This window comes from Monocercomonoides exilis (genome assembly GCF_001643675.1).
Source record: "Monocercomonoides exilis strain PA203 chromosome Unknown scaffold21-1407046, whole genome shotgun sequence".
In the NCBI taxonomy this organism is placed as follows: Eukaryota; Preaxostyla; order Oxymonadida; family Polymastigidae; genus Monocercomonoides; species Monocercomonoides exilis.
Window position 1 is genome coordinate 243,368 of NW_027150566.1, and position 13,045 is coordinate 256,412.

The following is a 13,045-nucleotide window of genomic DNA, read 5'->3' on the forward strand; positions in this document are numbered from 1 at the left end:
AATATTTTGATTTCTTTTAATTAATAAGAATTCCAGCAATTTAAACTCAATAGAGTTTTTTTTGTATATTAGTCTTTATTGATCTTTATGTTTATTGTATTTAAATATGAAACCTGTTTCTTATGGGGGGGGGGGGGGGGGGGGTTCTACTCCATTTAACTTTCATAGGAAACTGGTGTGTGACATGGGGAGTAAATCCCACAAAATCATTTTAAATTTTATATAAATATAAAAAAAATGGGAAAACCATTAAGAATCAATGAATTCAGAATTTTCAAAAACGAAGAAAAGCCTTCAAGAATTACAAGAAAAGGTTGAAAAATCTTCTTTACATCATACATCAGAAAGGATAAACTCAAAATTGAAAAGGGCATCTGGAGAGTTGGAAAAAATTATTGAGGAAAAAACAAAAGAAATTCCTCCTGCGGACAGACATATTCCTGATGCCGAACAAGCTGAAGAGTTACAGTTACTGCAATGCGAGACAATTATGGAAAAAAAGAAGCGAGGGCGCCCGAAAAAGAAAATCGAAATCAACGAAGAAAAGAAGCAAAGAAAACAGTCTGTTCAACTTCCAAATGATATGAGAGAATTATTGAAGAAAGATTACAAAGATGGAAAAACTCTGGAAGATCTATCAAAAAAATACAATATAAGCATATCCACAGCTTCAGTTATCGTACGAGAAGAAAAGCCACCAAAGCCACGAGGAGGAAAGGTTTACGAAAAAATAACAAAAGAGGCATCAAACAAAATGGCTGAAATAATTCTGAGGAACCCAACTGTAACTTCCAAAGAATTGGCTGATTCAGTGAGTGGCTTATGCAAATCTAAACCTTCTGTATCAACAATTGGTCGCCATTTGAAATCTGATAAAATGATTGATCATGGATGCCCTGTTTTCTCTGTGAAAAGGTTGCGGAAATACGAAAATGTTAGAGCTGATGAGAAAACATTAAATCAAAGAAAAGAATATGTCAGAAAATACATTCAGCATCAGATTGAAGGAAGAACATTTGTTTATATTGACGAGACTGGATTCAACACTTTGGAATTAAGAACAGAAGGTCGCTCCCCAGTTGGAAAACGGTGTATACAGTACAGAGAGAAAGCGAAAATAGAAACGATCACAGCAATTACAGCTATCAGTGAACTTTCTGGAATTGAGCATGTCACGTTTGTTGAAGGAAGTGTAAATGACCAAAGTTTTAGAGTGTTCCTATTATCTTTAATGGAGAAACTGCAATGTCATGGAAAAGAATCATTCTTATTTGTGATGGATAACGTGGGGCTGCACAAGACAGAGGCAGTGATTAATTTGATCACTTCAAAGAACTACGGCATCTTATATACTGCACCAAATAGTTGCGAACTAAATCCAATCGAATATGTGTTTGGAATGTGGAAAGCTCGACTGAAAATCCCTTCGACTATAAAAACCAGCAAGAAGTTAATTGAGCATCTCAATCAATCATTGGAAGATATTACAAGAAAGGATGTTATTAAATGTCTAAACATGGTACAATTCAATTTACTTCCTTTAGCACAGCAAGGGAAAGATCTCAGTGATTCGTACAAAAGTTCTCAAGCGAAGTGTAAAGAATTACACATTGAAGAAATTCTGCCTGAAAGCGACGATGTTCAAATTGTGCTATGTTCTTCTGCTTCTGCTTCAGCTTCTTCTTCATCTATTGTTTCTTCCAGATTTAGTCAACAACTTCATCAAGATTATTTTATTAGTTCTTTGCAAGAAGAAGAAACATCTTCTCCGTTGATTGAAATTCCAGAAACAAACTCTTTTCATCAATTATCACAAGATCTTCAAAATGAATTAAATTTTGATGTTGATTAGTCATTTAAATAATATCTTTCTTTCTTTTTGAGTGAAGTTTTTCTTTTTAATTGTTTTCTTTTCTTCACTTTGATTTTTATTTTGAAAACAATAATTATTAAACATTTCAATGTGAAAATAAAAAATAATTAAAATATAAAAATTAATTACCTGAAAATAATAACATTAATAAACTTATTTTCATTGCAACAAAAAATATTCGATTTCGTTTGAAAGTTTTTCGACTTCGTTTGAAAGTTTTTCGACTTCGTTTGAAAGTTTTTCGATTTCGTTTGCAACTTTTTCGATTTTGAATGAAACTTTTTCGACTTTGAATGAAAGTTTTTCGACTTTGAATGAAAATTTTCGACTTTGAATGAAAGTTTTTCGACTTCGAATGAAAGTTTTCCGACTTCGAATGAAAACTTTCGACTTTGAATGAAAGTTTTCCGACTTCGAATGAAAACTTTCGACTTTGAATGAAAGTTTTCCGACTTTGAATAATAATTTTCGATTTCGTTTGAAAGTTTTTCGACTTTGGTTGAAAGTTTTTCGATTTTGATTGAAAGTTTTTCGACTTTGAATAATTTTTGGTGTAGTTTCTCAACAAAAAATAAAACCATTGAAGAATAAAGACTTCAAAGAAAGTAATTATTTCAAAAATTAATTACCTTTGTATCAAAAAATTGTTTTTCAAGCAAATGGGTGATTGGTTTTGAAATCATTCTTTTTTTAAATACTGAAATTGGAGAGAATGCCTTGAATTATTTCTTATGATCATAGAAAAGTGATAACTTATTATTTTTAGAAATTTATTGTGAGGGCGTGTCACAAATTTGTTTTGATAATGATATGTATTCGTTGAGCATTATTGTGGAAGATTTCTGGGGAATGACAAAAAATATTTTTCATTATCATTAAGTCAATATTAAGTCATGACTTTCACAATAATATGTTCACATGTGAGCGATTTTCATGAAAAATTTGAATATTTATTTTAACAGCGTTATCTGAAAGAAAATATGAATGCATCTGCAAAAATAAAAGTTTCATATAAATATTCCTCCATTTTATTTGGTTTTTTGGTATGAGAATCAAATGAAATGAAAATAAGTGTTTTTGTCTCATTCAATTTCTCAACAATAAAAAAATGAATAATGAAAATACTTAATTTTTAAGTGAGTTATTATAACTCTTAATTTATTCAATCTTTTTCAGTTTTCCCAAGCGAAAATTAAGAAGATGATGAGGTGCTAGGCTCATGTGAAGAATCTAACTGTGGTGAAAGTGGAATGCCTGATGAAACAGTTTGTGTTTGAGTTAATGTGGCTGGTGAAGAAGAAGAATTTTCTGATGTGACAGGAATTTGTAATGAAGAAGAAGAAGCAGAAATGGATGATTGAGTTGGAGAAGAATTAAAAGAAGAAGACGACTGCAACGACATTGCTTCTGCTTTCGATGAAGTTGATGATGAAGGAAATGTCGGAAATGGCTGCTGAGTGATTGACGAAGAGAAGGGGAAAAATGATTCTGCACTTGACAGATGAGCAGGTCGAGATGATTTGCGCTGAAGAGAAATAGAAGAAGAAAGAGACTGATTGAAGCTTGTGTTCATTGCAGGTGAATAAGAAACAGATTCTCCAGACTGAGCTGTTTGCTCTGTCACCATCGGAATCTTCTGCTCAGAAAAACAATAATTTGCTTGCTGCTCGTCAGCATCTGTATTTGGCTGTGAATTCTGCTGGCTCTGCGACTGATAACTTTTCATGCTTCGTTGGCGAGTTTGCCGCTCAGAGGAAGCTTCCTTTTGCCTCACATCAAAATTTATACCATGCTCAGCACGCTGAAAATTCTGCATCGTCTCATTCATTTCTTCCTCTCCTTCTTCATTTTGAAGTATTTGTGTGGTGCCATCTTCGTTTTTTGAGATGAAATTGCTTAATTGCTGAGATGACTGCTGAAATAGAAGTGTGTTTTCAGGCATGCGGAGCTGCTGTGGTGGGGTCTTTTTTGCTGACTTTCCTGGCACAATAGAGTCATTTCGCGGTGAATGGGAAGCATTTCGAAAGGGAAGAACAGACGAAATCATCGACGAAGCAGAGCGGAGTGGTGCAGAAGACAGAAAGAAGGAAGGAGAAGACGAAGAAATCGAAGGAGTTGGAGCAGCAGAAGAAGAAGAGGAGGAGGAAGAAGAATTCGAAGCAGAAGCAGAAGACAACAAAAGAGCAGATGCAGACATGTTTGGATCAACGCGCCTTGGAGGATAAGCCAGGGAAGGAGAAGGAGAGATAACTGAGTTCTCAGTCACCGATGTATTTGAGAAGTCGAATGAAGGAGAACTGAAAGGTGACTGGGAACCAGAAAGAGAACGCAAAAGAAGTGAAGGTGTGGACATTGCCTGTGATGAAAGGGCAGCTGAAGGAGAAGACAGACAAGACGGAGACTGCGGCAAAGCAGAAGATTGAGAGACTAAATCTGCTCTGAGTGATTGCTGCTGAGACTGCAGCTGGGACATCTGCTGTGAAGACACAGAAGAAGAAGAGGAGGAGGAAGAGGAAGATGGAGATGATGATGATGAAGGGGATGAGGATGATAAAGACGAAGAAGGCGAATCAACACCGCCAAGATCGAGAAATGGAGAGTCCTGAAGAACACCCTGTGAAGGATCCATCATCTGCTGCTGGTACGAAAAGCCAAAGCTGTCACACGAAATGGGCGGTGTTGAGGCGAAGAAAGTTGAGTCGAGTCCGCCGTCGCCTGTGCCATACAGTTGGGCCATGCTGTTGATACTGCTCATATTTCCCATATTTCCCATGCTACCCATTCCATGCATCCCTCCAGCACCATTCACTGGGCTCATTGAATTCATCGCATTCATTGAGTTCATTGAGTTCATCGATCCCAATGCTCCCATCCCGTTCACTCCTCCCAGTCCACTCATCATCACCATTCCTCCACCAAATCTCATGTCTCCTCCCATTCCCATGCCCATCCCCAGCCCCATTCCCATTCCACCTCCCATCTGCTGGCTCTGCTGCTGCTGCTGATTCGGCTGCTGCCCCAGTGTCAGTGACAGCCCCATCACAGCCGACTGCGACGGAGTGCCCCCTGACTCCAACAGCAGCTGGTGCGGCGACACCCTCCGGCTGTGCATCCTCAGCAGTCTCCCCCATCTGTATCTGCACTGAATGTCCGTTCGCCCCACCAGCCCCTGTGCAATGCGCGTCCAGTTTGACGTGCCGAAGCGGATGACACTCTGCTCCAGTACCGCGTCTTCCTCCGCCGACCACGCTGCCTTTTTGATCGACGGCGCCAGGACGCGGTGCCAGTGCTGGCTGCACATGTCGCCTGTCCGGTTTCCCCCGACATATTCTGCAATCTTCTTCCAGTTGCTCATCCCATACTTCGCTACCGCCTGCTGCAGCCGCACGTCTTCGTAGTCTTTCCATTTGAGCGGGCGTCTTCTCTCAACTTTGCGTGTCTGGTGGGCAGGAAGCACAGACGGCGAGAAGGAATACGATGGCTGCAGAGAAGAGGAAAGAGAACTCGACATTGAATACGAGGCAGAAGCAGAGTTGGGGTTGGAGCCAGGACCACCACCAGACGAAGAAGAAGGGAAATATTGCTGTGAATTAGGATTAGAAGAATTAGAATTAGAAGCAGATGATGATGATGATGATGATGACATAGCAGAATGGGGATCCATCGCAAATCCAAATGAATGCGAACTCATCGAAGCTGAAGAGAGCGAGCGATGATGAGAGCGGTGGGCAGGCGGCGGATATTCCCCATCTGAGTCGTTGTAGTCGTCATCAAACTCCTTTTCAAACGATTCCATCAGAGAATGCGAATTCCCACCTTCTTTGCTCTTCCCTCTTCCTCTCCCGCGCCCACTGCTCCTCCCACTTCGCGCCCTCCCTCTCCCTCTGCCTCTTCCCCCGCCTCTTCCTCTTCCTTCTCTCTCTCTTTCCCTTTCCCTTTCTCCTCCCTCTCCGTTTTCTCCTCCACTTCCCTCTCCTCTCAGCTGCTCGTGTGCCTTGTCCTCATCCCAATCTGCATCTCCGCTGCTTTCTCTTCCTTCCCTTCCTTCTCTCCTCTCTCTTCTGTCTTCTCCATTCATCCCCCCTTCGCTCTCTTCCTCGTCCATCTCTGACTCAAAATCCAAATCTCGAATGAAATCGTCCAACTGCTGCGGATGGATCGACTTGCGTTCTCTCAGCCCCATTCGAAGGGGAAGCTCATTCTCTCCCTCTGCCACACTCGAATTGGAGGTGATGCTGTCGCTCCAATCTCCATTGGGGTGAAGAGGAGAATAAGAAGAGGATGATGAAGAGGAGGAAGAAGACGAAGAGGTGGTGTGAGATGAATGGAGATATGAAGACATTGAAGAAGTTGAAGATGAAGGTGAATTGACAGAAGCAGAAGAAGAAGAAGAAGTGGAAATGGATTGATCTGATGATGCCATGTTTGAATTCATTGAGCCATCAACAGAAGAAGAGGCAGAAGCAGAAGCAGCAGCAGAAGAAGGAGATGAATGCGATGGAGAAGAAAGCGGATTTCCAGTCAAAGCAGCCAAATGGCGGTTGGACTGAGTGTTCTGCTCGTGAAGTGCCCGCTGATGCCTCCGATGGCTGGAAAACGACTGAGGATGATGTGAAAGCGGATAAGTCTGCTGACTTCTGCCAAAGTTGTTGTGTTGGGAAGAAGCTGAAAGAGAAGCAAGAGATGAGATTGAGTGTCTCTGGGATGAGCTGCCCATCTGAGAGTGCATATGATAGCTGTGTGTGTTTTGACTGTCTGGCTGCACAGACACATTCGGATGCGACATCGAATGGAAAAGCTGTCCTGACTGCTGGCGCTGTTGTTGTTGTTGTTGTTGTTGCTGTTGCTGTTGTGTTATGTTTGATTGTGATTGAGGTTGAACCTGCCACTGCTGCCATTTGTCGTCACCATTGGTGTCTCTCCGCATTCTGCCGTGTCTTTGCTCTCTCTCCTCCATCTGCTCGTCACTCCCGCTCATTGCCATCTGCTGTCCTTCAGCATCGCTCTCACACATTCTGTTCCATTCCTCTCTTGTCCGCTTCATCTTCTGCGCCATCGACATCATCAGCATCATCTGCTGCCGCTCCCACATCGCCTGCGCCGCTGCATCAGAGACGCTCATGTTCTGAAGGGAGGCGCCATACCCAGCTGAAGAGTATCCATTCTGTGCAGACGAGGCCATCCCCTGCGACGAAGACAGGTCAGTGCCGAAGGCAGCGCTGGGCTGCGGAGAGAGGAACGGCTGATATGCATTTTGGGTGGCATTCTGGTCAGATGAGGAAGAAGACGAGGAATCAAATGGAGGAGAAAAGGGGGTTCCGAACGACTGGCTGTGCATCGGCTGAAAGAAGAACGAAGGAGAGGAGACAGAAGCTGCGGCATACTGCGGATAGATGGGCGGAGTGAAGAAGGCGTTTTTGCCGAGGGCAGTGCGGATGGTGCTTGGCGTTCCGTCTTCCTGTGAAGAGAATGCACTTTCGCCTTTTGAGTCATATCGAGCCATCCCTCCGCGGATTAAGCTGCTGCCTCCTCCGCTGCTTACACCGCCAACATCTCCATCATCATCGTCATTGTTGTTGTTATTGTTATCATCAACAGACGAAAAAGCTTTGCCCGCTGCAGTCTGTTCGCCCAGCTGAGTTGGAGGTGAAGAGCCGACAGTTTGATCGCTGGCTTTGCCACCAGGGGAGAAAGTGAAAGGAGAGGAGGAGTAGAAGATGGATGGCGAGAAAAAGGAGAAGGGAGGAGAAGCAGATGAAGAAGAGAAAGAAGGGAATGTGCGATTGTTAGAAGGTGTCCGTGGTGAAAACACAGAACGATCTTGTTGAGATGATCTGTCGAGTTGAGAGAGTGTGGTTGATGAAGGCGTTGATGATGTCGAAGATGTTGTAGAAGAAGAGGACGAAGAAGAAGGCATTGTCGATGTTGATGATAATGACATAGATAGCTGCGTATTACTACAGCTTTCGATTATTTCATCATTTTTGTTTTCTGGAAACGTTGAAATGTTTTCAGAAGTATGGTAATTTTCATTAGATATAGAATGTGATTGAAGTGAGGCTGCACTAAGAATTGAAAACGGTTCAGAAGTTTCTGTTTGTTTGATTTGTGTATGTTCATTTGTTGGGGATGGCTGAAAATCTGAAGTTTTCTCTTTAATTTTACTCTGAAAAGGAGGAGATGATGCAAATTGATCAGATTGATGCGATGAAGAATGTGAAACTGAAATTTCAAAAAAAATAGAAAAGAACCATAACTACACAAAATTAACTCAAATATTGCACACTTGGTGCAGCAGGCGTAATACTCCCATATTGAGTTACAACAATAGTAGATGATGAATCAATTGAAAATGTATTAACTGGAGCATCTGGAATCTTGTTCTTTTCCTGATTTGATGCACAATCAGTGTTCTTATCCTGTGTGCTTGTTTGCAATGGATCTAATTTGAATTTAAAAATAAACAAGTTCAAAAATTATCATTTATCATGTCTTTTGAATGATAAAATGAATGTTCGCAACCTTTTGATGAACACTTTGCGAAATATAAACAGTAAATTACAATTGTTACGTAGATAACAATGTAGAAAAATTCAAATTGTATTTTATTGGAACAATCAAAAATGAAACGTACTGATTCTTTACTCGATTTCAAGGTGTTATCTGTTGTTGCATGAAAATTTTGATCCATTTATCGGAAAAAGAACACTGTATATTGGAACATCAAACAGTAATCGCCCAACATCATGAAAAAATTAGAATCGTGTCGCATCAAAATGATCAATTTGATATGTTTTGAAATCAGGCTGGAAAAAACTTCAACTTACACGATAAATGATTTTAACGATAAGCGATAACTCGTTTATGAAATTGATATCCATGGGATTCATGCGCACATTCAAGAAATCCATTAACTTATTTGATCATTACCATATTGTTTTTTCAATCAATAATTGTCTCAATATTCATTTGAAAAACGTTCATAAATTTTAAATTTATATGAAGTTTTTTTTCAAGAAAAGTCTTTTCAAAGAAATTGTGGGAATTATTTAAAAAAAAGATAACAATTTTTCCTTTTCATAAGGAAAATTCATTTAACTTATTGTACAACTTTTCACAAAATTTGTTCCCTCATGCTTTCAGATATTTTTTGTGATTCAGAATTTTCTTCTCCGTTCGCTTATCATTCACCAGTGAAGCGACCATCTCCAATTTCTCTCCCTTCTGATCATTCACAGCTTAGTTCTACATTTTCGTTTTCCAATAATAAAGATAATCATATCATTTCAACTCCTTCATCTCCTTCTTCGGATTTAGTCCATACTTTGACTGAAACCCCAAATCACATTTCAAATCAAAAATTATTGTCAACAACGACGAGAGTTCATTTTAAAGCAATACCAGCCATCAAAAAGCAAAGGTCACTTCCAAGAGTTGCTATTTTAGGTCAACAATGGGCTCGAGACAGAGTATCACATTCACCAACAACTCCAACTTCGAGCGGTTTTGATACTCCAAGATCTCTAACTCCAACTTCAACTGCATCTCCAACGCCTCCAACTACTCCTACTTTCAGAGCACCATTTCTATCAACAACACCAACAGGAAGACTTTTGGATAACAAGCCTATTCCTCTTTTACGAGTTACAACACCACCCGTTAGCCCATCCTCTTTATCAGCTCCAACAACACCAAAACAGAAAGAAAAACAACTTGCATCAACGCTTACAACCACAAAAACTCGACCAAAAAAGAACAACCTTTCAAAAACTGTTTCTTTTTCAACAATTAAACCAAAAAATCCAAAAGAACGCCCAAGTGCAGCATTTGCCTTGCCAGTTCAAGTTAAAAGGCCTTTCAAAGCAACTCAGCAAAAGCCAATTCAACGCACAGACGATTTATCTTCTGCTCGTAGCCAAATACCTCACTCAACAAATAGACGAGAGGGACTGTATAACAGCACAACAAAAATCACGAGGCATCTATCAGCAACATCAATTCACAGCGATTATGCAAAAGAGAACCTTGGGCGCAATCATCTTTCAACACCAAATTTGATTCGCGATAAACAAACCAAAGCATCTCCTGCCCCTATTAAGAAAAGAGGCATTCCGCATCTGACTGATAAAGCAACAAGACAACTCGAAGACAACATGAATGTTGTGGACGACGACAGTAATGAGATTATAAATGATGATGCTCCATTTGCAGCTGCTCTCAATTCTCCACCTCCAATTCCTTTGTCGCAAGCGACTGTGATTTCACAACCGTCACCTCCTTCATCTGCATCTTCGGCTTATCCTTCCTCATTTTTATTCTCTCCTTCGCCTCATAAATCGCCTTTAGTTTCTCCTTTGATTGAATTATTTAGATCTCCAATAGCATCAAAAGCAACATACACAACAAATTATCCGAAAGAAGTAACACCAGACCGAACCACAAAATCTCCAATAAAATCATCTCCATATAAGTCTCCTATTCGCCAGCTTTCAGCAGACAACTCTGAAGACCAAGAATTATTCAATACTGCTTCGCATCAACAAAAAGAAGAAATAAACGATTTCCCCGTTCAACAAACATCTTCATTACGTCGTTCACCTATTCACAAAAGTCCAATTATCGAAGAGAGGATTCCATGCATTGAGCAAGCATCTGCTGTCGAACAAGCCACCCCATTGCATTCATCTGCCATCTCAGCTTTTGGCAATACTCCTTCACATTCTTCATCAGTACATCGTTCAGGCAGAAAGAGAAAGTCTCCGCAAAAGCAGTCTCCATACAGAAACCAAGTTCTCTCTTCTGTTGATTCTCCTTTCAAATCCAACAAAAAATCACCCAAACGCTCGCCATTGAAAACACTTCGCTTTGCAGACGAAGAAGACTCATCGCAGGCAGAGTCAGTGCTAATGCTGATGCAGGAAGATCAGAACAATGCGCTGCAGACGCTCCAGCAGAAGCACTCCGATGAGCTAAGCCGGATGTCAACGCGTGTTGAGGCGCTGCGGACGGCTGTTGCAGCACAAACAGCAGAAAACGAGTGGCTGGCTTCTGAAACGATCAAAACGCAGCAGAGCACGTATGATCAGTTGGAGCTGACGATGAAAGGGAGTCAGGCAGTTACAGAGGAGCTGAGGAGAAGAGGGCAGATGCTGACTGAGAGGATCGGAGAGATTGAGATTGCTTCCAAAGAGGAGAAGGAAAATCTGGAATATTATCTGTTTCATTCGATATGTCTTTTAATAAAGTTGGAATTCGAAATGAAAGGTTTGCCTCATGCAACATGAATGGATTCTTCTTTTATGAAAATTCTTAATTTTTATGATATTTTAAATTTCCCTCATTTCTCCATTTTGAAACACAAATTATTCCATTCACTTTTTAATGCTTGGTTTTCTTCAGGAATTGATGAGGACATCGACATTAACGAGCTATATCTGAAATATCACAATCTTCAGCCAGCCGAATGGAGCAGAAAAATCTACGACATATTCGAAGAAGCAGCAAGCAAGAAAAATTATTGGGAAGAAGTTGAGTACATATGAAAAAATGCACAACAAAGCCAAACGACAGATCTCAAAATCGCAATAAATAATGTTTATTTCTGTTCGCATAAAAAGAAAGTAATTGTGCTTAGAGATAAAGTTCATTTCCTTTTTATTTTGAAGTTTTCATAGATTGAATGTTTATTGTTCTTTATCATTATTTTTCAGTTTTACTTATTCATCAATCACCCCCAAAAAGTGTGTGAAAACATCAATTTAAAAAAAAATAAATTGCTAAGTCTTTATTAAAATTATATTTTAAACTTTCTTTAAAAAAAGAAAGAAATAAAATTGAGTTTACTCATAATTTATAATATCAAATAAAAATTGTAACATTTAAAATCTATAAACACAACAAAAATACATAAATATATTTCACCTTTTCTTAAAACCCCTCGACATTTTTGAAATAAATGATTGTGTTGAGCGTGCAATAGTTTTGCTAAACTGACGTAAAACAGGATATAATTCCTCAAATGCTGTGTAGATGTCATTTCGCGATTTGGCTCCAGTAATAACAACCTTTCCGCTAACAAATATTAAAAATGTGATTTTTGTTGTGGTCATGCGATACACTAAGCCAGGAAACATTTCCGGCTCATACTGAACACAAAAAAAGAAAGGTGATCACATTAAGGCAGAGGGCAATAAAGATAGCAAACTGTTGAAAAATTAGTGTGAGCAGCAGCAAGCGCTTCTAGCCTTATCGGAAATCTAACATCACAACTTGCTAAAAAATTCAAAAATAAAGTTAATCGTCTCAAAATATGTTCAAACCAACAAGATTTTCTATTTTAAAATTTTGAAATGTGATATGGATTCCTTCATGCTCAGCTAATTTTAATCAAATTATCATTTTGACATTCAAAAAAAAAATTAACACAAACGTATTTTATGTATAGTTTTCGCTGTTCTCCTACATGCAAGCCTTGCAAGTTCTTCACTTTTTGCACCTGTACAAACCATTTTCCCGCTCTCAAAAATAAGAACTGTTGCTTTTGGATCTCTAAGCCTAAATACAGCAGCAGGAAAGCGTCGTGGATTATGCTCAACATTACGAACGTTAGAAGCAATTGTTCTAAGATTAACTCTTGATCCCAGAAATGCAGTTGCAACTACATTTTGAATTTGAGGTATTATTCCACTTGGATGTTCAGATACTTTCAAAGTCGATTACACAACGTAGCATAATTAATTGAATGCAAAAATATTTAATTTTTAATGTATTTAATCAATTAATGCACCAAACAATCTACATCGGCAGATCTACCAGTTTGAACATCTGAAGGCTTTATAGCCATTTCTTGAGATCAAATAAACCATCTTTTGATGAGTAACTTAAGTTTTTATTTCTATATTTCTTGCAAAAATAACAGAAAAACTTTCTTTTATTTATAACATTATTTCATTTTTTATAGTTTTGATAGAGCTACATAAAATTTGTAAGTTTTCGAAAAGTTGCGCATTTATGAAATTCTAAAATTTCTTCAATTTGCACAACTGCATTTTTCAATTATTCCCATGCAAATTATACTTTAAATTTGATAGGGAAATGACGTTATTCAATTTTTTTAAAAAACTATAATACGTATTGCTGTGATGTTAACGTTTGTGAAGTAGTTTTTTCTTT

The 13,045-nt window shown here is 39.1% G+C and overlaps 4 protein-coding genes across 4 annotated transcripts; 2 read left to right on the forward strand and 2 right to left on the reverse strand.

Moving 5' to 3' along the window:
- Positions 1 to 211: 211 nt before the first annotated feature.
- Positions 212 to 1,977, forward strand: MONOS_1101 (putative DDE superfamily endonuclease). The gene has a single exon (XM_067863505.1). The coding sequence runs from the start codon at positions 260 to 262 to the stop codon at positions 1,850 to 1,852; it is 1,593 nt and encodes a 530-aa protein (XP_067727717.1). The 5' UTR covers positions 212 to 259; the 3' UTR covers positions 1,853 to 1,977.
- Positions 1,978 to 3,065: 1,088 nt separating this feature from the next.
- MONOS_1100 (putative myb transcription factor) lies at positions 3,066 to 8,621 on the reverse strand (the record flags this gene model as incomplete). Its single annotated transcript, XM_067863494.1, has 3 exons — positions 3,066 to 8,095; positions 8,160 to 8,315; positions 8,603 to 8,621. The coding sequence occupies 3 exons, from the start codon at positions 8,619 to 8,621 to the stop codon at positions 3,066 to 3,068; spliced, it is 5,205 nt and encodes a 1,734-aa protein (XP_067727718.1).
- Positions 8,622 to 8,920: 299 nt separating this feature from the next.
- Positions 8,921 to 11,646, forward strand: MONOS_1099 (uncharacterized protein). Its single transcript, XM_067863481.1, has 2 exons — positions 8,921 to 11,137; positions 11,273 to 11,646. The coding sequence occupies exons 1-2, from the start codon at positions 9,007 to 9,009 to the stop codon at positions 11,413 to 11,415; spliced, it is 2,274 nt and encodes a 757-aa protein (XP_067727719.1). The 5' UTR covers positions 8,921 to 9,006; the 3' UTR covers positions 11,416 to 11,646.
- Positions 11,647 to 11,654: 8 nt separating this feature from the next.
- MONOS_1098 (Transcription initiation factor TFIID TATA-box binding protein) lies at positions 11,655 to 12,716 on the reverse strand (the record flags this gene model as incomplete). Its single annotated transcript, XM_067863470.1, has 5 exons — positions 11,655 to 12,018; positions 12,078 to 12,145; positions 12,193 to 12,249; positions 12,303 to 12,575; positions 12,665 to 12,716. The coding sequence occupies 5 exons, from the start codon at positions 12,714 to 12,716 to the stop codon at positions 11,791 to 11,793; spliced, it is 678 nt and encodes a 225-aa protein (XP_067727720.1). The 3' UTR covers positions 11,655 to 11,790.
- Between the last annotated feature and the right edge of the window lie 329 nt (positions 12,717 to 13,045).